Below are 26,420 nucleotides of genomic sequence, written 5' to 3'. Positions count from 1 at the left end.
AGAAGCTCTGCGTTTTTGACACCACACTCCAAAAAGCAAGTTCTGCAGGCTCTAGTTTTGTATAAACTTGATTATTGTCCAGTCGTGTGGTCCAGTGCTGCAAGGAAAGACTTAGTTAAGCTGCAGCCGGCCCAGAACAGAGCGGCACGTTTTGCTCTCAATTGTAATCAGAGGGCTGATATAAATACTATGCACACAAACATACAGTTGGCATTGCTGTTATGATTTTAGTTGTCCTTGATGTCCTTTGTTTTAAATGTATTATTTTGTTTTATTATATATTTTTTGCATTGTTGTTTGCTGTTCTCTTCTGTCTTTTCCTTTTTTCTCTTTAGTTCATTCTCTTGGTTGTTGGTGCATTGGGAGGTTCTTGGGGGTGGGGAATGGAAATAATAGACATTTTTCTTCGGGGGGGGGTCTCGAATGGTTGAGGGACAGCAATTTGGGGAACTGTGGGGGGGATCTTGGAAGGTTCGGGTTCATATTTTTTGGCCTGGTGGTAGATTTGTCAACGTGCCCTTGAGCAGGGCATTGACCCTCGATGCTTCTGTGTGTCGCTCTGAATGGGAATATGTTGGATGACTGGTATGATGTAGTTGGTGAGCGGCTTCACTGCAAGTATATTGTATGTTTTGGATATTCAATAAATAAAATAAATAAAAAATAATAAAATACTATGCATGCCAGTCTCTCTTGGCTAAGAGTTGAGGAGAGACTGACTGCATCACTTCTTTTTGAAAATCCCAAATTGTTTGCATAGTCAACTTACACACAGCTCTGACACACACACTTATCCCACCAGACATGCCACCAGGGGTCTTTTCACAGTCCCCAGAACAAATTCAAGAAAGCGTACAGTATTATATAGAGTCCTTATTGCATGGAACTTCCTTCTAACTCATATTGCTCAAATAAACAGCAACCCTGGTTTCAAAAAACAGATAAAGCAACACCTTGCGGCACAACGCCTCTCCCTATTTGATCTAGATAGTTTGTGTGTATGCATTAATATGTAGGCTACGTGTGTCTTTAAAAAAATGTATGTTGTTCTGTCCTTGAGCTGTCCTTGTCCATTGATCTGTATTATGTCATTCTGTATTATGTTTCATGTTATGTGTGGACCCCAGGAAGAGTAGCTGCTGCTTTTGCAACAGCTAATGGGGATCCTAATAAAATACCAATACCAAAAAAAACACCTTTGGGATGAATTGGAACGCCGACTGAGAGCCAGGCCTAATCGCCCAACATCAGTGCCTGACCTCACTGATGCTCTTGTGGCCTAATGGAAGCAAGTCCCCACAGCAATGTTCCAACATCTAGTGGAAAGCCTTCCCAGGAGAGTGGAGGCTGTTATAGCAGCAAAGGGGAGACCAACTCCATTTTCATTTTTTGCACATGATTCTGGAATGAGATGTTCGACAGCAGTTGTCCACATACTTTTGGCCATGTAGTGTAGCTAATTATTGGACTCCAGTCAAAGAGCAGCTAATGCCAGGACCTCTAGTCAGACTGGCTGTGGAAGAAAGGACTCTGGGCTATTCAGCTGCTGCTGCTCAGTATCCATGACTTTCACGGGGTCCTGTGTCTGTGTGTCAGTGTCACTGTGCATGCCTGAGATAGTCATCTGTGGTCAGCAGTGATTGATTCTGTTTCCTGCATGCATCTGTTCGATCCCCCCCAGATGCCGTGCTGAGCCCACAGAAAGGCCAATTAGGCCTCACTGGTAGGGGCAGAAAGAGACGCTCTAATTGACATCATATTAATATGGAGATAATAATAATAATAATAATAATAATAATACATAGGACTCATACAGTGCTTTCAAAAACCCAAAGTCGCTTTACAATTGTAGAAATGAAAACAAAAGCAAACAAACAGGAGTCAAAACAAAACGTCAAACTAAACAAAAACATGAATAAAGAGAGGGGTGGGCTCAAAGAAGAGAATGAGTGTGCTGTATTGGTGTATGGGGAGAGTTCGGTATCTGGATACGAACCCAGTTCAGTATGGTGAAGAGAGGAGTGTCTTAGTAGTGTATTTCTTTGGAGACTTCGGTATCTGGATACGAACCCAGTTCAGTATGGTGAAGAGAGGAGTGTCTTAGTAGTGTATTTCTCTGTGTGTGTGTGGGGGGGAGAGATCTTGTAATTAATGCATTGGTAGACAGGAAGCCAGTGGAGTTCACGGATGACAGGGGTGATGTGGTGCCTGGACGTAGTGTGGGTGAGGAGTCATCTTCTATTTCTCCCTCTGCCTCCAAAGCACCATCCCTGTAATATGAACTGCTGGCTTTCCTATTCTGCTGTCTCTTTTCTCCTCCGTTGACAGTTCAACTCAGTGTAATTGCTGCAGTAGTCCAGGCTGTTGCAGGTACTCTAAATCAAATCACCTTTTATTCCCCACTGCTAGTTCTCAATCCAATCATGCGCGCAAAGACACACACACACACACACACACACACACACACACACACACACACACACACACACACACACACACACACACACACACACACACACACACACACACACACACCATTCAGCCAGGCCGACTGCATCATTTTCCAGAGTTGATGAAAACAGCCTTTAAAACGGAACAATTAGCAACAAGATGTGTCTAACCTCATCATTGCCAGAGAGCACACTTGATCTACAGACAGACTCAACGCAGTGGGGGGGAGCGGCCACTAGATGGCAGCCACAAACGCATGTTCAGTGGCAGCACTATCATCTCAATGAATTTGTATTCCTCATGTCCACCCCATTAAGTAAAAGGCAATTATGGAGAGGGAGGTGGAAACGATGCCCATGGAGCCTGTGTCTCAACGCTAAACAAAGGATGGAGTGTATGGCCTCAGAAAACACACACAGCTCAGCATATGAGACACAGTACTGCAAGGGCATACATTTGGCACAGGCAAGATATATCTTACGCAAGAATAGAGACAGAAAGATGTGTGTGTGTGTGTGTGTGTGTGTGTGTGTGTGTGTGTGTGTGTGTGTGTGTGTGTGTGTGTGTGTCTTTGCGCGCATGATTGGATTGAGAACTAGCAGTGGGGAATAAGAGGTGATTTGATTTAGAGTACCTGCAACAGCCTGGACTACTGCAGCAATTACATTGAGTTGAACTGTCAACGGAGGAGAAAAGAGACAGCAGAATAGGAAAGCCAGCAGTTCATATTCCAGGGATGGCGCTTTGGAGGCAGAGGGAGAAATAGAAGATGAGAGGGCCGGCAGCCCAGCCTGCTATTCCCACACATGCATCTAGCGGCCCATAAATCATCTGGTAGGGGACCTCCACAGTGGGCGTTACCAAACACATCATCACAGCATCTCTCTTTAGCACTAGCAATGTGCTGCAGTCTAGTCAGAAATCTCTAGCGGAATCCATCAAAAGTACAACTTTTCAGTAGACCTCAAGCAACAGGATGGAAATTATTACAACTGAACTGCTCTTTTTGTCCATGAAGAAAGGGGAATTATATATATCGATGGTTGAGCTTACCTGTAGTTGCCTAAGTAGACCCCGTCAGGGTTGAGCATGGGTACAATCTTAAAGATCACATGGTCACGCAGGATTACGGCTACAGGATGCTGGCTGACCAGGAAGTCAATCACTCCTAAAGCAATACAAAGGACACTGTCAGGGTTATTAAGCCCTCCAGATTCACTCTACTGTATGGCTGGAGAGAATCATGCTCAAAGCTATTCTATTTCATTCACACAAATATGCACACACATCCTCACACACACTCCCAGTAAAATTGACTTGAAAAGAAAACCCAAGGCCCCAGTTAATTGAGTTTTGAGAAACAAAAAGAGAAGGACAAAAGGGGAGCATTATAAAAATCAGAGGGGAAACCTGAGACATCCCCCCAAAATCGATACAAATTGAATAGAGCTGACAGTGGGATAAAAACAGACAGCGCAGAGGACCTGATTAGCCCACAGGGCCTCAAACACTGAGTGAGGGAGATAACGCTATCTGCTACAGATGAGACACAGAGACAGCCAACGAGAGAGAGAGCGAGAGGGAGATTGAAAAAGAGAGCGAGACAGAGAAAGATAGCATTGAGACATGTAAACAGTGCCGGCCACTGAAAAGCCCTCCACAGCCCTGGACTGAAGCAGGATAATTGACAGGTAAATAAGAAGCAGAGAGGGCCGACAGCCAGCACTGTGTACCCCTCCCTGCCTCCCTCCCTCCCTCCTACTCCAGCCGCCCGCCCCACTCTGTCCTGCTCGTTACCACTAATGGAGGCATAACAAGCTCTCTAATTGAGTCAATGTGGCAGGCAGGAGGAGAGAAAGAGCGTGGGATACAGGTACAGGCCACATAGTGTGCCGTCTAATTGCTCGGACTTCCTGAAATGATTTCATGCACATCTGCGTGTCGGAGCAGGGGTTGGTCCTAAGTGGAGCTCAAAGTCACATTGAGCTAAGTGCACTGTCTGCTCTCAGAGCTATGTGGTGACCAAACACTACGACACCAACTGGGAGTTTTTCAACTGTTTCTTACACTCGATTTTCAACAATGGGAAAGTAAAGAAGACCCAAGACAAGATATCTTATTAACTGTAACTCACTCTTTCTGCACTTCAGATGTCCTTTATGTTGAGGAGAGAAACCCTCCAGGAGTTCAGTTACTTGTCAATGAAACAAGTATTTCTCACCTGAAGAGCCTATCTTAATGAAAGCCTGAAAAATGGCAGACACGTTAAGGGAGGTATGAGCGGAAGCCAAGGCTCTTTTTGAATCATCTGCTTCTTTTTCCACTTATTTCCCTGTAATTCCATGAGAACTTGACAAACTGCTTGTGAGATGCTCCACCTGGGCTGTGTGTGTGTCTTTGTGTTTGTGTGTGTGTGCGCATGTGTATTAGGGAGGTGTATAGAGCAGAGAGAAACCTACCTTGACAGATGCATGGAGACAGAGACCTACCTTGCCAGACGGGTGGAGACAAAGACCTACATTGACAGATGGGTGGAGATAGAGACCTACCTTTAGAGATGGGTGGAGATAGAAACCGACCTTGACAGATGCGTGGAGACAGAGACCTATCTTGACAGATGGATGGAGACAGAGACCTACCTTGCCAGATGGGTGGAGACAGAGACATACCTTGCCAGATGGATGGAGACAGAGACCGACCTTGCCAGATGGATGGAGACAGAGACCTACCTTGCCAGATGGGTGGAGACAGAGACCGACCTTGCCAGATGGATGGAGACAGATACCTATCTTGCCAGATGGGTGGAGACAGAGACATACAATGACAGACGGGTGAAGACAGAGACATACATTGCCAGATGGGGTGGAGACGGATACCTATCTTGCCAGATGGGTGGAGACAGAGACATACCTTGCCAGATGGGTGGAGACAGAGACATACCTTACCAGATGGGTGGAGACAGAGACATACCTTGACAGATGAAGGATGCAGGCGACTCCCCAGGGTGTACACGGGCTGTGAGGACAACAAGCTTCTTCTGCTTCTCTGGATTCTGTTGAGCTGGAGATGAAACACACACACACACACACACACACACACACACACACACACACACACGTTAGATGAGAATATGGTCAGGGACACTGGGGCCCTGCTGTCAGAATTAATTGGTCACTAAACACACTTCACAGGTATGCGGTGTAAATTAGCATTCAGGTCAATTCAGTGACAACATTCAGTGACTACTGCACGCTGGTGTAATAAGGAACATACAGTATCTGCAGACTGGGATGGAAATCAATTCTATTTAACATTGTTAAAAAGGGACATTGTGACCCAATGGAAATTATGTGACATGTGTGCTAGTGAGACTCCTCTAACCCATTTGTCCAAAGACAGGCTCTTTTTAATGCTGCAAATTAAATTCCATGTACGGTTTTCCCCACTAAAGATGCTACAATGACCTCCAGATCCATTTGGAGATATTCTGCTGGAGGTATGTTTTCACAATCTACATGATGTCCATGATAGACTGCCCAGCTTAATGCACCATAAATCAAATCTGCCTGCTATTTTCTCTCTGTGAAAGTACCAGGCTACAGGGGAAATGAGGAAGAATTGCATTCAGGCTAATAAAATTGGCTGGATGAATACCGGTGCTGCTGGACAAAAAGCTGTTAACATGCTGATCTGCCTCCACCTGCTGCGAGTCACGCTCATACCTATTCCTGCCTCCTCTGTTCTGGGTGGCGGACGGCGGTACGGGGCTCTGACGCCGCGGTAGCCTTTGTTCATGTAGCACAATGTTCCCCTCATTATCAACTACATGATGGGATTTCCAAACACCAGGCTCTGCCTCTCATTTCCAAAGAGAGCAGACAGGTTTTATTACCATCAACATGGTTACCTGCTGAATGGAGTGCTGGTATTCACCAGACAAAGCAGCACACAGAAACACAACAGCACAGGTACAGTCCGCCTATATCCCTGAATCTGTTCTGCATCCACAATGGCCCCCTCTACCTCACTACATATATAGTTACACACCATACATTACCACATACAGGCCAAACCTTCCTTCGCTTTGTCTCTTATTCAATATGGATGACAACATTCCATATAGCAGGGATCATATTCAACTATATGAAAAATGGATATATCTCTGGGCATGTGGCCCAGTGGTCACAAAGAGGAAGGTGTGCGTTTGCATCTTCAGAGAGTCCAGTGGATGAATAAGTGATAGAGAGACGCCAAGCACAATGGAGGAGAGGATGGATTGACACCTTGGCTGGTATTGAGGAGGGGGTATCACTGGTGCCCAGGTCAACCTACAAATACTTCCCCCTCACTCTCAGCCAGCGCATGAATGAATCATTAAATAAGCGCCTGGATTATTCAGCACGCTCTTTGAATAATATATACATTTATCACGGTCCGTAAAAACAAGCAAGAACAGAGCTAATAAACTCAGCAAAAAAAGAAATGTCCCTTTTTCAGGACCCTGTCTTTCAAAGATAATTCATAAAAATCCAAATAACTTCACAGATCTTCATTGTAAAGGGTTTAAACACTGTTTACCATGCTTGTACAATGAACTATAAACAACTAATGAACATGCACCTGTGGAACGGTCGTTAAGACACTAACATCTTACAGACGGTAGGCAATTAAGGTCACAGTTATGAAAACTTAGGACACTAAAGAGGCCTTTCTACTGACTCTGAAAAACACCATAAGAAAGATGCCCAGTATCCCTGCTCATCTGTGTGAACGTGCCTTAGGCATGCTGCAAGGAGGCATGAAGACTGCAGATGTGGCCAGGGCAATAAATTGAAATGTCCGTACTGTGAGACGCCTAAGACAGCGATACAGGGAGACAGGACGGACAGCTTGCAGTGGCAGACTACGTGTAACAACACCTGCACAGGATCGGTACATCTGAACATCACACCTGCGGGACAGGTACAGGATGGCAACAACAACTGCCCGAGTTACACCAGGAACGCACAATCCCTCCATCAGTGTTCAGACTGTCCGCAATAGGCTGCGAGAGGTTGGACTGAGGGCTTGTAGGCCTGTTGTAAGGCAGGTCCTCACCAGACATCACCGGCAACAACGTCGCCTATGGGCACAAACCCACCGTCGCTGGACCAGACAGGACTGGTAAAAAGTGCTCTTCACTGACGAGTCGCGGTTCTGTCTCACCAAGGGTGATGGTCGGATTTGCGTTTATCGTCGAAGGAATGAGCATTACACCGAGGTCTGTCCTCTGGAGCGGGATCGATTTGGAGGTGGAGGGTCCGTCATGGTCTGGGACGGTGTGTCACAGCATCATCGGACTGAGCTTGTTGTCATTGCAGGCAATCTCAATGCTGTGCGTTACAGGGAAGACATCCTCCTCCCTCATGTGGTACCCTTCCTGCAGGCTCATCCTGACATGACCCTCCAGCATGACAATGCCACCAGCCATACTGCTCGTGCTGTGCATGATTTCCTGCAAGACAGGAATGTCAGTGTTCTGCCATGGCCAGCGAAGAGCCCGGACCTCAATCCCATTGAGCACGTCTGGGACCTGTTGGATCGGAGGGTGAGGGCTAGGGCCATTCCCCTCAGAAATGTCCAGGAACTTGCAGGTGCCTTGGTGGAAGAGTGGGGTAACATCTCACAACAAGAACTGGCAAATCTGGTGCAGTCCATGAGGAGGAGATGCACTGCAGTACTTAATACAGCTGGTGGCCACACCAGATACTGACTGTTACTTTTGATTTTGACCCCCCTTTGTTCAGGGACACATTATTCCATTTCTGTTAGTCACATGTCTGTGGAACATGTTCAGTTTATGCCTCAGTTGTTGAATCTTGTTATGTTCATCCACATATTTACACATGTTAAGTTTGCTGAAAATTAACACAGTTGACAGTGAGAGGACGTTTCTTTTTTTGCTGAGTTTACTTTATGGCTCTTAATTTGGTGGGGGGTGGGGGGGTAAAAGGGGACTGTGGCTAATGTTTTGAGGGTTGTGAGATGGTGGGTGCGAATTGGATTTTGTATTTTTTTTTGCATATCCCCACTCCCCCTGAGATACCCTCAGAGAGTGGGGTCATAGCCAGGGTCTGCCATTATCAACGGTCTACCCTGGAGCAATTAGGGTTAAGTGCCTTGCTCAAGGGCACATCGACAGATTTTCTACCTTGTCAGTTTGACCTTTGTGTCACTCCCACATGAAAAAATACTACAGTTTACTACAGTACTTACTATAGAATTCTATAGTAAACTGTAGTATACTGTATAATACTATACTTCACACTGTAGTAAAGTTTGATAATGTGTAGTACTTACTATAGAATGCTTACTACAGTATTTAAATTATAGTTAACTGTAAATACTACAGTATAATACAGTATACTACTTTAGTCTGACTTTAGTCCGCAAAACACTACAGTGAATACTACAGTAAAATCTGCAAAAACACAAACACTGCAGTGAATATTATAGTATTTAAACCATAGTATAGTATAGTACTGTTTTTTTTATGTGGGCTGGCCCAATGCTGGAGGGTTGTGAGATAGGCAGGAACTTCAGCTTGAGAGCAAGTATCACTGCCTGTGATAACAGACAGTTACTTTGCAGTTGATACCACAACCAATCACTGTGGTTTGGAAAGATGGTTCTCTTGAGATGATTCTAACCAATGCTAAGAGAAAACCAGGCCTGCCCACATGAAAAAAGACTACAGTTTACTATAGAATACTACAGTACTTAATATAGAATGATGTATTAAACTGTAGTATATTGTATAATACTATACTACACACTGCAGAATACTTTGATCATGTGTAGTACTTACTATAACATGTTGTATTATACTGTAGAACACCATAGTAAATACTACAGTGTACTACAGACCATAAAAAAACATTAAAAACTACAGTGATGTTCGCAAAAACACTACAGTCCGCAAAAACACTACAGTAAATACAACAGTAATGTCCGTAAAAACACTCCAAAAACATTACAGTCCACAAAAAACTACAGTTATTACTATAGTATATAATACCGTTTTTTCTTACTACAGTATTTATACTACAGTAAACTGTAAATACTACACTATACTACAGTTATGTCTGTAAAACTACAATAAACACTACAGTGAATACTACAGTAAAGTCAACAAAAACGCTATAGTATTTAACCAATGAATAGTATAGCATTTTTTAATGTGGATGTTTGGAGAACCCGACATGAGCCTATAACTGTGTTGTTTGCTGCAGTTGGTCCTCAGTGATTCTAAAGATACTCAAGTGTAAGATTCCATCTTACCATCTCAGAGTTTCTAAAGAATACTATTTGTCAGAGCCGAATACTATTGTGCCCAATGGAAGCAAACTGTACCAATGCACTTCAGCCAAGCTTGAATACTGCCAAATGATTTTCACAGAACGCAGCCATCGGAGGTCGACATTTCTCCACACGTTTAGTGTTGCTAATGGCTGGAAGTGATTGTGTGTCTTATTGCTATGTACACAAACTTAATATCCTATTGATCCCCCCTGAGCTTCTGCTGAGCTGAGAAAATGCTAATTGGCAATTGGCTGCACACCCTTTCCCGTCTTTAATTCCAATTACGTTTCTGAGGGCCTTGGAAAACATGGATTTCTGGTGTGTGTGTGTGGGGAAGGGGGGGTGGGGGGTGCATAAACATAAAGCATTATTCTGTTTTTAAAAGAGAAGAAAAAAGATAGTTCCCTCTTTTTCTCTCTTTGCCCTTCACAGAGACAAATGACTTTGCCATTCAGGAGTCTCGGCGGAACAGCCGGGGCGTTTCTTGTAAATGTGAGTGCTTGCGTTTCACCAGGCCCGGCGCTCACTTGGGTGTGAAATTCCATCAGTTATGAATTCCACCTTGGCCTCGACCCGACACGACATGACTCCTGATGCACAACAATGGAACAGTGCCCATATTGTGCCGTGGGCGATCACAGGAGTGTTCCATTCAGAGAGGACTTACAGAGTAAACCTAGCATGCACACAAAGCCCCTCCACATTAAAACAAACAGTCTTAAAACAGACTCCAACAGCCACCACACAACACAAATCCTTGTGGGGTTAGAAAATAATGCTCTGGTAGAAATATATATTTTATGCTAATTTGCCCTTGCACTTCATCAGTGCAATTTCTACCAGGCTTGCAGCTTAGCGAAGATCTACAGTTTATCTTAGTGCAGTGTATGGAGAGTGCATAGGGTCCCTGCTGCCTCCTCAGCCCAAGCACTCCCCTGCAGCTCTGTCTGTCTGCCTCTGCCTCTGCCTCTACCTCTGCCTCTACCTCTGCCTCTGCCTCTGCCTCTGCCTCTGCCTCTGCCTCTGCCCAGCCGAGCGTTCAGCCTAACAGCACCACAGGTTCCAGCCCCCATACGCGTAACACAGCACACAGCTGCAGTGGCACAGCCTTGCCTGAAGGTGCCGCTAAAGATCAGCAGGGGGCTCTGTAATCCCAACAAATACAAATACACAGAAAGATACTAGTCTAGGGGGGAGTGAAATAAAACCTTTTAACACAAGACAAATATGCTGTAGAACAGGGAACATCAAAAAAATTCAGCCCCGGGAGACATTTTTCTTAAGCGGGTGGTCGAGGGGCCGGAACATCATTACAAATAAATTGTAGACTGCAAATTGACCACAAGCCCAAACAGACATAATGTTTGACTAAAACATAATAATTTCAAACCTTGCTTACATTTGTATACAATCACGTGTTTCTTTATTACATGTGGGAATACTTGGGAACAGATTTCTTAAATTAAAATCACTTGGAGCTGATATCCTGGTGTATGTACTTTTTTTGGGGGGGGGACCCTTATGTAGAGGCAAACTCAGTTTTTTGCTCACTTTATTTTGGCTAAGCATTGGAAAGACAGTTTTATACAGTTGAAGTCGGAAATTTACATACACTTAGGTTGGAGTCATTAAAGCTCGTTTTCAACCACTCCACAAATTTCTTGTTGACAAACTATAGTTTTGGCAAGTCGGTTAGGAAATCTACTTTGTGCATGACACAAGTCATTTTTCCAACAATTGTTTACAGACAGATTATTTCACTTATAATTCACTGTACTACAATTCCAGTGAGTCAGAAGTTTACATACACTAAGTTGACTGTGCCTTTAAACAGCTTGGAAAATTCCAGAAAATTATGTCAGGGCTTTAGAAGCTTCTGTTAGGCTAATTGACATCATTTGAGTCAACTGGAGGTGTACCTTTTATAATTTATTTTTAAATCCAATCAGTAAAGAACAAATTCTTATTTTCAATGCCAACCTAGGAACAGTGGTTAACTGCCTTGTTCAGGGGTAGAATGACAGATTTGTACCTTGTCAGCGTGGGGATTCGATCTTGCAACTTTTCGGTTACTAGTGCAACGCTCTAACCAGTATGCTACCCTACCTGTGCATGTATTTCAAGGCCTACCTTCAAACTCAGTGCCTCTTTGCTTGACATCATGGGAAAATCAAAAGAAATCTGCCAAGACCTCAGAAAAAAATTGTAGACCTCCACAAGTCTGGTTCATCCTTGAGAGCAATTTCCAAATGCCTGAAGGTACCACGTTCATCTGTACAAACAATAGTACGGAAGTATAAACACCATGGGACGACACTGCCATCATACCGCTCAGGAAGGAGATGCGTTCTGTCTCCTAGAGAAGAACGTACTTTGGTGCGAAAGGTGCAAATCAATCCCAGAACAACAGCAAAGGACCTTGTGAATATGCTGGAGGAAACAGGTACAAAAGTATCTATATCCACAGTATTGACATAACCTGAAAGGCCGCTCAGCAAGGAAGAAGCCACTGCTACAAAACCGCCATAAAAAAGCCAGACTACGGTTTGCAACTGCACATGGAGACAAAGATGGTACTTTTTGGAGAAATGTCCTCTGGTCCGATGAAACAAAAATAGAACCTTTTGGCCATAATGACCATCATTATGTTTGGAGCAAAACGGGGGAGGCTTGCAAGCCGAAGAACACCATCCCAACCGTGAAGCACGGGGGTGGCAGCATCATGTTGTGGGTGTGCTTTGCTGCAGGAGGGACTGATGCACTTCACAAAATAGATGTAATTTACATTTTACATTTTTTTTTTTTTTTTTTTTTTTAAATGTAAAATGTAATCATGAGGTAGGATATATTGAAGGATATATTGAAGCAACATCTCAAGACATCAGTCAGGAAGTTAAATCTTGGTCGCAAACGGGTCTTCCAAATGGACAATGACCCCAATCATACTTCCAAAGCGTGCGTGAGCAAGGAGGCCTACAAACCTGACTCAGTTACACCAGCTCTGTCAGGAGGAATGGGCCAAAATTACCTGAAACGTTTGACCCAAGTTAAGCAATTTAAAGGCAATGCTACCAAATACTAATTGAGTGTGTGTAAACTTCTGACCCACTGGGAATGTGATGAAATAAATAAAAGCTGAAATAAATCATTCTCTCTACTATTATTCTGACATTTCACATTCTTAAAATAAAGTGGTGATCCTAACTGCCCTAAGACACGGAATTTTTACTAGGATTAAATGTCAGGAATTGTGAAAAACGGAGTTTAAATGTATTTTGGCTAAGGTGTATGTAAACTTCCGACTTCAACTGTGCATGTGTATGTCATGTTTATTATCCAGGCTTATACACTGACATCTGCAACTACTGAAAGACATTCTCAGAGATAGGATAAGGAATCAAATTAAAGCCACCACAGAGGACTAAGTCAACGTCAAACTACACTTGTCATAGTTAAACAGATACAGTCAGCCTTGAAAAACATACTTGTTTTAGTTTAAAACCTGGTATTTTATCTTGGATATCTAGTCTTTGTCAATGCCCCCTCCTTAGTGCTGTATAAGCAGAGTGGAGGGGTGATAAGAGGTGAGCTTTGAGAGTGTACCTTGCTGAGCAGGTCTACCTGTAATGAACCTCTTAACACTCCCATCATCACAGACCTCAATGGGCCTGTCACAGCACTGCAGATAAGGAGGGGACTTACATTAGGAAAGTCACGAGTCAGGGAGGATAATAAGTGAGTGTAAAAGGGAGAGTGTGTGTGTGTGTGTGTGTGTGTGTGTGTGTGTGTGTGTGTGTGTGTGTGTGTGTAGAAGAAAGAGACGGACGGACGGATGGATGGATGGACGGAGGGAGGGAGGGAGGTAGGGAGGGAGGGAGGGAAATGTATGCCCTCACTTTAGCATCAAACTGCTCTCTCAGCATATTTTTCACCTGAGAAAGTCACATACGCCACATGTCATTTTATGATCAGGTCTGATAAATATGTAAATTGTATCAAAGATGAAAAGTGTCTTTGACAAACAACCTAAATGTTATGGAATTCGAAGGTCACTCCAATTGTGCAGTTCAGCTTTTTTTGCTACAGCCTCAATCTTTCTAATTAAAGTAGATAAGACTTGAAAGGCAGAGGAGGCCAGTGGGTAGAGCTATAGGAAGACAGGCTGCTCATTGTAATGGCTGGAATGGCATTTATTGAATTGAGTCAAACATGTGGATTCCATATGTTTGATCCATTTATTCCATTCCAGCCATTACAATGAGCTTGTCTTCCTATAGCTCCTCCCACCAGCCTCCTCTGTTGAGAAGGCTTCTGACATTATACAATTAACCGAGGTTGTTGTTTTCCTCAGGTGGATTCATGGGATGTCACATTCTGCATAGATGACAGCTTTTTTATTGGATACTACTGTCATCCATTCAGTATTCATGTACTTTATATATGTCTGTTACAGAGGTATTTTTTTACAGGTGTTATTCTAGACACTTTGTGGAAAATGTTTATTGAGTTGGAGTTTAACTATCTCATCAAAACTATGCCATGATGCATTTTCCTTACTTGGTCATGTATTGTTAAAGGCCCAGTACAGTCCAAAATTAATTTTTTTCTGTGTTTTGTAGCATATTGTACAACAATTGATGAAACTAACCCTGTAAAAGTGTGAAAACATTTTATCAGTGTTATTTTCAGATAATCGCTGGTTGAAAATACAATCTACACAGGACCTTCTAATCAGTTTGCCTGGACGGGAGTTTCGGCTTGCCTGGTGACATCACCAGGCGGTAAATTGATTAATTGACCAATTACAGAGTTCCAAACGTCTTTTCCAATAACAATTAAAAAGCTTTTTTTTTCAATTTTAGTGGAAAACTATTAAAGTAAGTTACTTTTTTACCCAGAAATGATTTGATATTTATATATATATATTTTTTAAACAGCTGCATTGGGCCTTTAACTCAAGTAATTAATGGTTAATGTAAAACACAGAGACCAATAAAACCAGTGAACAGGAGGATTAGCAGAAGGGTTGACTGAGTTCTATGGGACTGTGAGTGGGTGAGATGATGCCACAGTCACACTGCCTCTAGGTGGGCTCTGTGAGGAGAGACCAATGCTGCCTTCCACTCTGTTGTCCGAAGACTTCAATAACCCAGTGCAGCCCCCAGCCCCCAGCCCCTACCAAATCCATACTCCCTCTGAACGCACTGAGCCTTTTACGCTGTAATAAATTAGCTTCACTTTCCCGAGGTGGAAACACGACACGCTCGCCAGTTTGTGCGTCATATTCGGGGATAGCTATAATTGTCACTCATGTAAAATTTATACAGGGCCTTGAAATAAAATGCAGACAGTTGTTCTACCCAGTCGACTGAGCCCGAACAACCATCAGAGCCCCCCTTTCTGCCCCCCTGCCACCCTCTGCTCCTCAAGGACACACAGAGAGAGAGGAAGAGAGAGGGCTTTAAAAGCAATAGAGCTTCATGGCACTGTTTTCTTCCTTCAGAAAAGGTCAGGCCATGACAGGAAATAAGACTGTGGGAGCACAAAGCCTCTGGTCTCTCTCAGATTTATTCAGCTCATCTTATTTTGGAGAGGCATGTTGGTGCCAAGGCCTCCTCATACACTCATTAAACCATCCGCTGTCCCTTCCCACTACAGGCCACACATATCCACTCCCGGATAGATACCCCTGGCCCCCACAACATCCCTACTGTCACAGACCGACAACAGAGCTAACAATCATAACAAATCTAGATTCCAACTCCCTCTCTAACTGCTACAAAATGAAAATGTAAAGCAGATAGCCACCGCAGACTCATATTCCATGATATTCTAGTACCAGGCAGATGTAACACAGGACAGTATGATGTGCAATGCTGACGTTGGTCGAAGGTGCGGATTGACCACTGAGAGGAAAGAGGAGCCACAGGGGTCAAGTCACTATTCTGTCTGAAACACAGCTCCCCTGACCATCACTATAGAGCTGTTAAGAGGACAGCTGAAGTGGACCATCAGTGGCGGAGACTTCACGGTCAGCCTGAAAAGAGGATTAGAATGGCAGGTGTGACACATATCAGAATCACGGCGAGAGAGAAACCCTGGAAAACGTAGCATGTAAATATAACCCGGCCTCTCAAGTGGAGATGAAGCCTAAAGGATAAAAGCACTGAGCGCTGTGTGATTACTGATTACAGATCTATTTGCTGCAATCAAGGCCCTTATGCCTTGTCCCTGTGAAATAGAGAGATTTCTCCACTTCAAGGGCAAGAGTGATGACAATTGAGGTCATGGGCGATTGGAAGTGACAGCTCCATGGCAGGGGCTGAGGACTGAGGGTGGGGTGGGTACTTTCTCTTTAATGAGGCGCTATCACAAATTTCCTGGCTCAAGGACTCCTAATTATGCAAATAAGGGAGCCCAACCTGAGATATGGCCCCACAGCAATAATTGACCATGTAAGCCTGCAGTTCCTTTGTGTTCTTTTCCAACAGATCTGTGCAGGCATTAGCCGAGGTCAGCTTAGCTAGGGCACCCCATAAGCTTCCTCTCTCATGTAAAAACAATGGACTGTGTTTTCCCAGGCAAACAACCCACTCCATTTTATCATAACACCTTCAAATGCAACTCCACATGTCTCTTAGAGCACCATATGATTACAAATGTATAGAGAACTGTAGATATTTGACGCAGAGAACAGTAAGGACACTCTTACCATAAAGGGAAAAACATATGGGGTGGCAGGTAGCCCAGAGGTTAGAGAGGCGAGCCAGCAACCAGAGGGTTGTCAGTTTGAATCCTAGGTCCGATGAGAAAAAAATCTGTCGGGAAGTGAGTTGGCAACTGAAAGGTTGCTTGTAAATCCTTCCCATTGTATGCTTTTGACTGCCACAAAAACGGCAGCCCCGCGCAACTCCCAAAAAATGTGTCTTTCGGAGGGGTTGGGTTAAAGCAGAAGTCACATTTCGGCTGAACCTTGCGTGTAATTGACCAATAAAGTGATCTTAATGTTAATAAGAAAGAGAGAGACAGCTCTGTCAAGCGCAAAGCCCTTTTGCTGTATTGGATATATTGTGCAAACTCAGAAGAGAAGCCTGCTTTCCATTTAAAGGCATTAGTCATAGTCCCTTCCTCAAACTTTGACTTCTCCTCTTCCCTTCAAAAATTTAACAGGAAGAAAGGCAGATAAAAACGAGTGATAACTGGTCTGTGCACTGCATGATAAGAATCAGAGGGAAGCAGTAATAGCCTTTTTTGAAGAATGCGCCACTGAACTTCAGAGCTGTCTTGCTTGAAATGACAAGTTACATATAACAAGAAAGGAGGGAGACCCCCCCCACTGCGCTGCCCTAACCTTGCATTGTGTTTGTGTGTGGGGGGGCACACATTACTGCTGTGGAAACTGGCTTGAAGCCATACATCGGTGTACACACACAACAACCTCCCCAACACGTGAAACGGGAGAGGCTATTAGGACACTCCTGACCTGTAAAACAACTTACCAAAATCTAAAATGAACCCTTACCTTACCTTAACCAAACCCATAACCCTAACCTAATTTTAACCAATTCTGAAATGAAATACAGTTTTGCAGACCAGGAGTGCCCGTATAACCTTTTCCAAGTGAAACACACCTGACGGAGAGTGGGCAATGTGAGAAACATGGAGGGGACTCTTGACGAAATTTGGCTTGTCACCTAAAACCCTCACAAACTTTTACAGATGCACAAGTGAGAGCATCCTGCTGGGCTGTATCACCACCTGGTATGGCAACTGCACCGCCCACAACCGCAAGGCTCTCCAGAGGGTGGTGCGGTCTGCATAACGCATCACCGGGGGCAAACTACCTACCAAACTCCAGGACACCTACAGCACCCGATGTCACAGGAAGGCCAAAAATATCATCAAGGACAACCACCCGAGCCACTGCCTGTTCACCCCGCTACCATCCAGAAGGCGAGGTCAGTACAGGTGCATCAAAGCTGGGACCGAGAGACTGAAAAACAACTTCTATCTCAAGGCCATCAGACTGTTAAACAGCCATCACTAACACAGAGAGGCTGCTGCCTACTATACATACAGACTTGAAATCATTGGCCACTTTAATAAATAGAAAAGTAGTCACTTTAATAATGTTTTACATATCTTGCATTACTCATCTCATATGTATATACTGTATTTTATACTATCTATTCCATCTTGCCTGTGCCACTCTGTCATTGCTCATCCATATATTTATATGTATATATTCTTATTCCATTACTTAGATTTGTGTGTATTTGGAGAACATTCATTTTAGGTTATAACATTCTGAGAATATTCTATAACTTACATTTAGCAGGAGTAATTAGGGTTAAGTGCCTTGTTCAAGGGCACATCGACAGTTTTTTCCCCCTCACCTAATCGGCTTGGGGATTCGGACCAATGACCTTTCAGTTACTGTTCCAAGGCTACCTGCCACCATATTAATGTTATGTTATGAATGTTATTAATGTTAAGGAAATGTAAAGGTCATTTGGAAGCTTTTGAAAAACTTTCTTAACTGAATGTTTCAATAAGACTTTTAATAACAATGCAAGCTTAGTTTGAGGTAACTGTTTTGAACTCCAAGCACAAATACGACACTTATTTGTTTAGGTATCAATCATCAAACACATTTATTTTGTATTGTGACAAGGTGTCAATGAGATTCAAATCTATTATTTTCTGTTCTCTATCCATGGAATTTGTCCACTGCGCCACCAGGATGGAGCTAGCATGGCAAAAATAAAATCACATTTGATTTGTCACACACTTGAAGATGGTGTCAGGAAAATTGATGGTGTTGGAGTTGTGAGTGGACACGCAGCCATGGGTGAAGAAAGAGTACAGTAGGGGACTTAGCATGCACCCTTGAGGGTCAGCATGGCTGAGGTGTTGTTGCCTACGCACACCACTGGAGGTGGCCCGTCAGGAAGTCCAGGATCAAGTTGCAGAGGGAGGTGTTCAGTCCTAGAGTCCTGAGTTTGGTGATGAGCTTGGAGGAGACTATTGTGTTGAACGCTGAGCTGTAGTCTATGAACAGCATTCTCACACAGTTATTTCCCCTCTTGTCCAGGTGGGAGAGGGCAGTGTGAAGTGCAATTGAGATTGCGTCATCTGTGAAATGCAGTAGGTCATTGTTGTTTTCTGTAGATGCCAATGGGGCCTTGAAATAGAGCTACATGTATTTTGACATTGTTGCTGTTCATGAGAGACCAGAGGATATATTTGGCTGCACATGAACCAAACCCTTCTGAACCTTGGACTATAAACAAAGTGGAAAGAGAAAGGCTGGGGAGAGGAACTATATTATTAGTTCCTCTCCCCAGAGTTATAAATAATTTTTGAGAGCAACAAAGTCCAGACACTCAGCCCCGAACTGCATCCCGCTTTATTACTCTGTTACAGCTCTGAGGTTTAATTTCTCTCATCTTTTCTCCCACTGCGTAGTGAGATCACTGACACTCAATTTACAGCCTCGCTCGCTCTCTGTCAATCTCTATCTCATACTCTAAAAATATATCACGCGTTCCCCCTGCTTTCGGCCCGGGGCTTCAATTGTGGAGGGCAAGCTATTTTCTTGAGAGCCCTGCGTTTTCCTCTGCCAAGTCTCGCTTGTCTGTCTGTGGGATATTGATTAAGCAGCGTGAGTGGAGCAGTCGTCTTGCCTTCTTCCCACCCACATTAAACAGTGAAGTGGGATCGCTTGGGCAGGAGGCTCAGGTTCAACAAGATGAACATCAAAGATGTCAGACTACAAAAAGAGACTTGATAAAAAAGCTTTGAGTAGTGGATGTGCATTCAGACAGAGCATACAATATACTTTTGTTATTTGAATGAGGCAACTGGATCATTCACTTATAAAGCAGATGCTTTCAACACATCCATCTCAATTCACAATAAAAAATATTGCCATGGCATGGTGTGTATCTCTATTGGGGAAATGTATCTGTCCAAACATTGAACGTTCAAGACTTGTATGTGGGTTCAAAGTGGGTATCAATGATTCTCTTTGAAGATCATTTTACCAGAGAGCAAAGCACCGTGCTTCTTTCCTTCTCATTCTCTTTGTTCTCTATCTCTGTCCATGTGTGTAAAGCTCCTTTCCTCCACCTCCTGTCTCTCCAGTGAGGAGCAGTAGGAAGACCAGTATGGCACTGCAATGTCACACTGCAGTTTAATGACAGGCCATTACCCTGTTAAAGGGATAGTTCAGCAGTCTAAGGCACTGCAACGATTCCGGTCTGTGTCGCAGCCGGCCGCGGCCGGGAGACCCATGAGGTGGCACACAATTGGCCCAGCGCTGTCTGGGTTAGGGGTGGGTTTGGCCGGTCGGGATGTCCTTGTCTCATTGCTCTCTAGCGACTCATGTGGCGGGCCAGGCACATGTACGCTGACACGGTCGCCAGTTGTACAGTTTTTCCTCCGACACATTGCAGCTGGCTTCCGGGTTAAGCGAGTAGTATGTCAAGATGCAGTGCGGCTTGGAAGGGTCCTGTTTCGGAGGACGCATGGTTCTCAAACTTTGCCTCTCCGAGTCCGTACGGGAGTTGAAGCGATGGCACAAGACTTTAATACATAAAAAAAAATACATTAAAAATACTGCTTAAATATGGGATAGTTCACCCAAATTACAAAATTAGATATTGGTTTCCTTACCCTGTAAGCAGTCTATGGACAAGGAACATTATACGCAAATGCTAATATTGGTGCTATGACTTGAATGGGATTTGTGCCACAAACGCCAAAAGGTTAGCATTTGGAAACAGTGCCAGGGAAACTAAACCAAGCATGGATTGCTGTCATACCTTGTCCGTATACTGCTTACATTTTGTAATTTGAGTGAACTATCCCTTTAATAACACACTAATGGCTGCTGCTATTTAAAAACACAGCCAAATTTCTGTCATTAACATTCACTTGCTGTTTCAGAGGATCAGCCCAAAACACAACCAATCTGAGCCGTTATTGTTTGATCAGTTATACTGTACTGCATCATAACCATAGTTAGGAACATAGATACATATAATCAGTACAACTACAGAAGTAATATTTAGTTAGCCAACTTTTGGTGTGAAAATACTGCACAGTTATCTTGGGAAAGGATGCAACTCTAAAATTATTATAATCATTAGCATATATTAAAAGGGGTGTGGAACTCTGTGTGCTTCTTAAAAGCTAAAGGGTTCTTCGCTGTTCCTTGTGGAGTAGACGTTTTAAAGTGACTGTCCAGTGTTTCCAGATTTCTATGAAATATGACCTATTAATAATTACAATGTGAGTGAAATAGTTTCCCTTCCAAAAAAAGGTAATAGGGTATGTTAAAAAGCATATTTTCTGTGTTGGAATGGTGTGGGCGTACCCCAACAACAGAATGGTGTGGGCATATACCGGCCCTAAAAAATATGAACGCGAGTAGACCGCTGATTGTCCAGATAATCCTCCTCAGGAGGATGACATCATTGTCTATGAGGATATAGCAAGCATTTTTGAAACGTTCTGTTTGAGATACACGTTAGAGTGTTTTTTATGTGTTTTTTCTTCAATTTATGCTTTGGCCACAAATACGAGTATAGGATGTGTCAACAACATTATTTGGGTATGAGTTAACAGAATATTCACTTTTAAAAGTGAGATTTTCACTGGACAGTTACTTTAAGCATGTATCAAACACAGTAGTAAAAGGGCAGAGATGTGGTTTGTGCTTGGTATGTCTAACTAAGCACTTCTAATTTAATTGGGTTTTGTCATAAAGAGACTCTCCTCCTTGGTGCCCTTTTACTTGAATGCATTTGCCATTTCCTTTACAATGATGCTGGAAAATGTAATAATGCCCTGTAGGCTTTATTGCAACATCAATCATGTAGGATGTAGTTAGCCAGACTTTGATAGAGATTAATGAAATGTCAGGTAATTCTGGGGAATCCTGATTGGCTGGGTGAAATAGGCACTGCTGCTTGGACGCCTGTTGCCACCTGGGCCTCGGAGGTGATTGACGAGACTCAGTTGATTGGCAGGACAAACTAGTTAGAGGAATATATTCTGAAGCAAAGCACACACAAATGAATATAAAAAACCATGGGTAACCAATCCCTAATGATGATGAATGCATGCGACATGAAGATGCAGCTCACATGGAACACTGACAGACAACAGATTAAGATGAGGCAAAGTTTGGTCTTCGTGTTTACTTTGAGACTGAGAATACATTCTCACTCCGGTGGAATGATTAAGTCCTATCCCTCATTTTAATCCCTTTGTAACTTTACATAAAATAGATTAATACACATCTCCATACCCGCCGTTACTATAATCCACTGATAGAATGAGCATCAAAAGTGAGAGATTATATCTATACTTATTTTTTAATCAAATTGAGTTGAGAAATAAGTCCATGTTAGTTTAAAGAGGGCTGGGCTGGTTGCTCAGTTGGGACTTTGTTCAGAAAATGATTTGGCCCTGAGGAAAGCTGCTATCTTTTGATTTAAATAGCTGGACCTCATTTGGATTTTCACAATGAATACACAAAACGGTAGATTAGTGTGTGTGTGTGTGTGTGTGTATATAGTGGGTTACTCACTATATCAATAGCCTCATTCTGCACCTCAGTAATGGCAGACAGCTCACCTTTGAAATCAATTAAATAAGGTGGAAAAAGTTAAGCTAATTTAAATGAGGTATTTTCCATTCCATCACACTCCTGGCTACCTGCTCCATAGATGTTGGCGGATCACGGAGTTGCCATGGCGATGAGCTGGCAGACCGATGTGGCGGAATGGGGGTCTATGTTTGAAGTGGCAGGCCCTTTCATAGGGCTTTGATCAAGAAAATGTTTGTAGTGGGGGCAAACCTCAAGAACAAACAGGACTTCTGAGAGATGAGTTATTTGTGGAATATAGTCCTGTCTTGAAGGCAGCTTTTAAAACCCACGACCTCAGCTTCTCAACTGATAATCACTCCCGTTTTTATGTAAATTACTGAGGGAAAAAAATAGTGGAAATGGAGAGAGTAGCCACAAGGAAAACTGGTTCCAACTCATCCACTTTTCCTTTCCCCACTTTCTTTACACAGAAAACACAAAAGAACATACACATACTAGAGGGCACAGAAGAAGCTAAGCTGGAAGGCTGATGGTGTTTTATAGTCTTCAACGAAAGGCCCTAATGCTTGAAAATGCCTGTGCTGCATGGGCCTCTCCCATGCCACAGTACAGAACAGTGGGCTTGATCAATACACACTGGTCTGGGCACTAATGATTATGAGTCCCCTGGTATAATGTGTTGTTACAGTCCATTCTCTCTAATGGGAGATAAGGCTCATTAACAGGAGAGCGAGGTTAGCATGGGGAGCTGCTGGTGACACTCAAGGTCAGAGGGAAGGTATTAGAACAAGCAGAGCTGACCTTGGCATATGGTCTGCTGGTCATATTAATCATTACAGACTAGTCCTGGGGTGTGGCTCATTTGTATATGCAGAGAGACCACCCTGGGTCACCGGTCTCACTGCTTACAGTCCGTATCAGTCAGTACATCCACATTACCTTGCATACTTAATGGTCGGTCTTTCCATCAGCCCATGTAATCTTCTCTGAGACACACATGGGTCTTGTCTCTGCTGTAAGATTAGATATGCAAACTAGAGGCCAATGCAGTGTGTGTACACTGTGTGAATGAATGGTGCATGCTTCACTGCAGGCCCAGTGTAAAGCCATATGGGCTCACCGGAGGCAGGGTGAGTGCTTTAGTGCTGAGGGTGTGACAGGGCCCCAGTGCTCCTCCATCACACTGTGGCAGAGAGCACGGCAGTCAGGACCCGGGCTGGGGACAATGATTCAGACAAATGCACAGGCCGCCACCGCCGCTCCCAACCAACCATATCCCCCAAGTCACACTTTATTGTGGCTTTTCTCAGAGCAGAAACTACATTACTCACTCCAAGGTAAAAGAACAAGTCAGGCACAAAGGTCATATATTTCCCAGTTCGAGTTGGGGCTGTGTTCTTGCCAAAGTGTAACGGTTACAGAGCCATTGTGAGTCACGGTGCCCCAAGCCAAGGATAGATGTTGTTATTTATTCATTGTTTGAACTTGGAACAGAATTAAGTTGGGTTTAGTGGATGATATGCCATGTTATTACATTTTAGCAGTACAGACTGTTCCATAGAGGTCTTTATAGAAGGTCTGTCTCTAAAATAAGCTCTAGGTGATAAGTGTTTGCCAAGCGTCCCCCTGTACCCCTCTTCTTTGTCAATCATTTTGACATGTTCCTTTCCAGACTGACATTAGTGCTTCTTCCCCCCCATCTGGTCTGCAGGGAGGGAAAGGAATGGGTGATTGTTGAATAGCAGGAGCATCAGATAGGCTAATGTATTATTAATGGCTAAAATGTCTGTTTGATATGATCACCCCGCTGATGGCCATGCTGTACTTACAGTCTATTCTGCATTTAGGCTATTACGTTCCCCAGCAAGAAAACCAAAAATGTAATTCAAACAGAAGGGGAAACTAACAAAAAGTCACTGACTAACAACCAAAACAGGTGGGGTTTTAGGAGGGGTTCTGAAAGACATGTCCACTGAAAGTTAAATAGCAACAACAACTGGAACCTAAGAGACCCCCACCATGACAGCCCACTAAATTTGCCCAAGAGGAGGCAAACAAAAGAAAAATCCACAACAAACTTAAAGACAGGAGCAAACAAAAAGGAAGAGCGAAACAAAATCAAATACAGAACTGTTTGTCTAGAACTCAAAATAAGGCAAGCCAACTGAAGGTGTTAACCCTCCACATCTAACCAGACAACTGGAAAACTGGGCCAGGCACTCTTAAATAGCAACTGGGCCAGCACAGGTGAAACCCCATCCGAATAACGAGATGGCAACCAGCACAGGTGTAACTCATACTGACTAACGAGGTGACATCAATCGGTGCGCCCTAGGTGCTAACGTGCTAAAGTCCAACTTCAAAACATAAATGGAAAAAACAATGCCTGTAACAGCTCTCAATAGCTCTGACTAACACTCCAAATCACACTGACAAACACACTCAACCAGGACAATGAACCTCCCTGTCAGACGCAAAAAACACACCGTGCTCTCTCTTCAGTGATTCACAATTATCAAGAGAAAATATTTAACCTTTTATCAATCGCATACGCAAAGTCACATCTAAACTTACCCGGCTAACTTCCTGCAGGTTTGAGGAAGTTCAGTGGTGTGAAAAGGTGTTCTCATCAGAAGGGCCCCTATCAAAAGCTCTGGGGGGTGGATCAAAGGGGAAGGGAAAACAGTGATGAAATATTAATTGTATGCGGCGTGTGTCAGCAAGCCGGGGCCCGGAGCAGGGGCCCGGCCTGGTCCCACAGGAAGGCCTGTCAGGAGCAGGGAGAGACAGGCAGGAGAAGCCCTGACCTTTGCTGTCAGAAAGAGGGGTGTGGGGATGAGACCCAAAGCCCCCTGACACCCCCATGTCCCACCGTGGTACCACACTGCTCCTTCCTTGACAGACAGACAAACATCAGTCTCAGATGTGCTCTGGGGTTCCACACTAGAATGGCCGCGATCTATGCCGTCACACAGCCGAGTGTCACCAGCTACCAGCCCTACATCCCTACCCAGCCAGGCACCGTGAGAGTCCAGGCAGAAACATACAAAAGAAATTCCAGCTGGGGATACTGGCACGTGACACATCACTTCAACTCACTCTTATTTTCTCACTTTTATACTATAGAACAGGGAACAGATATACTTTACAGCATTCATGGAAAATTACATCAATACAGAGTTGATAAATAATTCCTCTTTATCAGTATGTCATTGGTAAGTATAGTAATAATGACAGGGGCACATAATACATTATTTTAATATATTCAACATGAATTTACCTATCCTGTTTATATGGATGTTAGCTAACCGATAAAGATGTGATTCACTGTTGGCAATCATATTGAACATAGTATACTATACTCACTGTATGAACACTCATGCCAACACACACCCACACAAACACAAAACACACACTCCGATGAAGCCTTGGCATGTGGCAAACATGCTATCTGGAAACCATAGCTACCAGCTCTTGACACTTCTCCCTAATTATGGCCTCATCAAAAAGCATCCAGAGGCAGTGGAACAAATAGCTCTTTAAGTGTGACACCGTCACAGTGTAACACTATTTCCTTAAGTCTTACAAATTAAGTTCTGGCACTGCAAACTACCCTTAGGCTAAAAAAAAGAGAGAATTTGTCAAATCCAATTGCCTCTTCCTCTATTTTTGTTTTCACACATCTGCATCCTTTTTTCCTCTCCATGTAGAGACTTAAGCCCCAGCGAGTAGGGTGCAGGGAATCCTGGATGGGTGACTGGGCCCTCTCAGCTTGTGTTATCCTCCAGTAAAGGCCTCACGCCTCAGCACTAGGCCAACACCTTGCTGTGTGCAGGTGCATGGCTGCTGGCTAGCTGTCGGGATGAGTTTCCAGTAGCCACATGCACAGTCACACTCTCTCAGCTTGGCTTCAACACTGCCCCCCCTTATTATCATCCCAGGAGCGTAGCAGAACAGTCAGACTCAAACCTGCCAGTAGTGGCTGCCTTGCAGCACAGGCTGCGGTCAG

At 43.7% G+C, this 26,420-nt stretch overlaps 1 protein-coding gene across 1 annotated transcript in view; it reads right to left on the bottom strand.

Moving 5' to 3' along the window:
• Nucleotides 1-26,420, bottom strand: part of LOC115192503 (cytosolic carboxypeptidase 6) — a 460,539-nt gene that overhangs the window by 41,470 nt on the left and 392,649 nt on the right. Inside the window, exons 7-8 of the mRNA XM_029751097.1 lie at nt 5,422-5,511; nt 3,505-3,619 (exon numbers count right to left, since the gene is read on the bottom strand). Of these exons, the coding sequence (XP_029606957.1) occupies nt 3,505-3,619; nt 5,422-5,511 (205 nt within the window). The remainder of the gene's footprint in view (nt 1-3,504; nt 3,620-5,421; nt 5,512-26,420) is intronic.

The sequence above is a fragment of the Salmo trutta genome, chromosome 4 (assembly GCF_901001165.1).
Source record: "Salmo trutta chromosome 4, fSalTru1.1, whole genome shotgun sequence".
Classification (NCBI taxonomy): domain Eukaryota; kingdom Metazoa; phylum Chordata; class Actinopteri; order Salmoniformes; family Salmonidae; genus Salmo; species Salmo trutta.
Note: the sequence above shows the minus strand (reverse complement) of the source record. Positions and strands in the feature narration are given on the sequence as shown.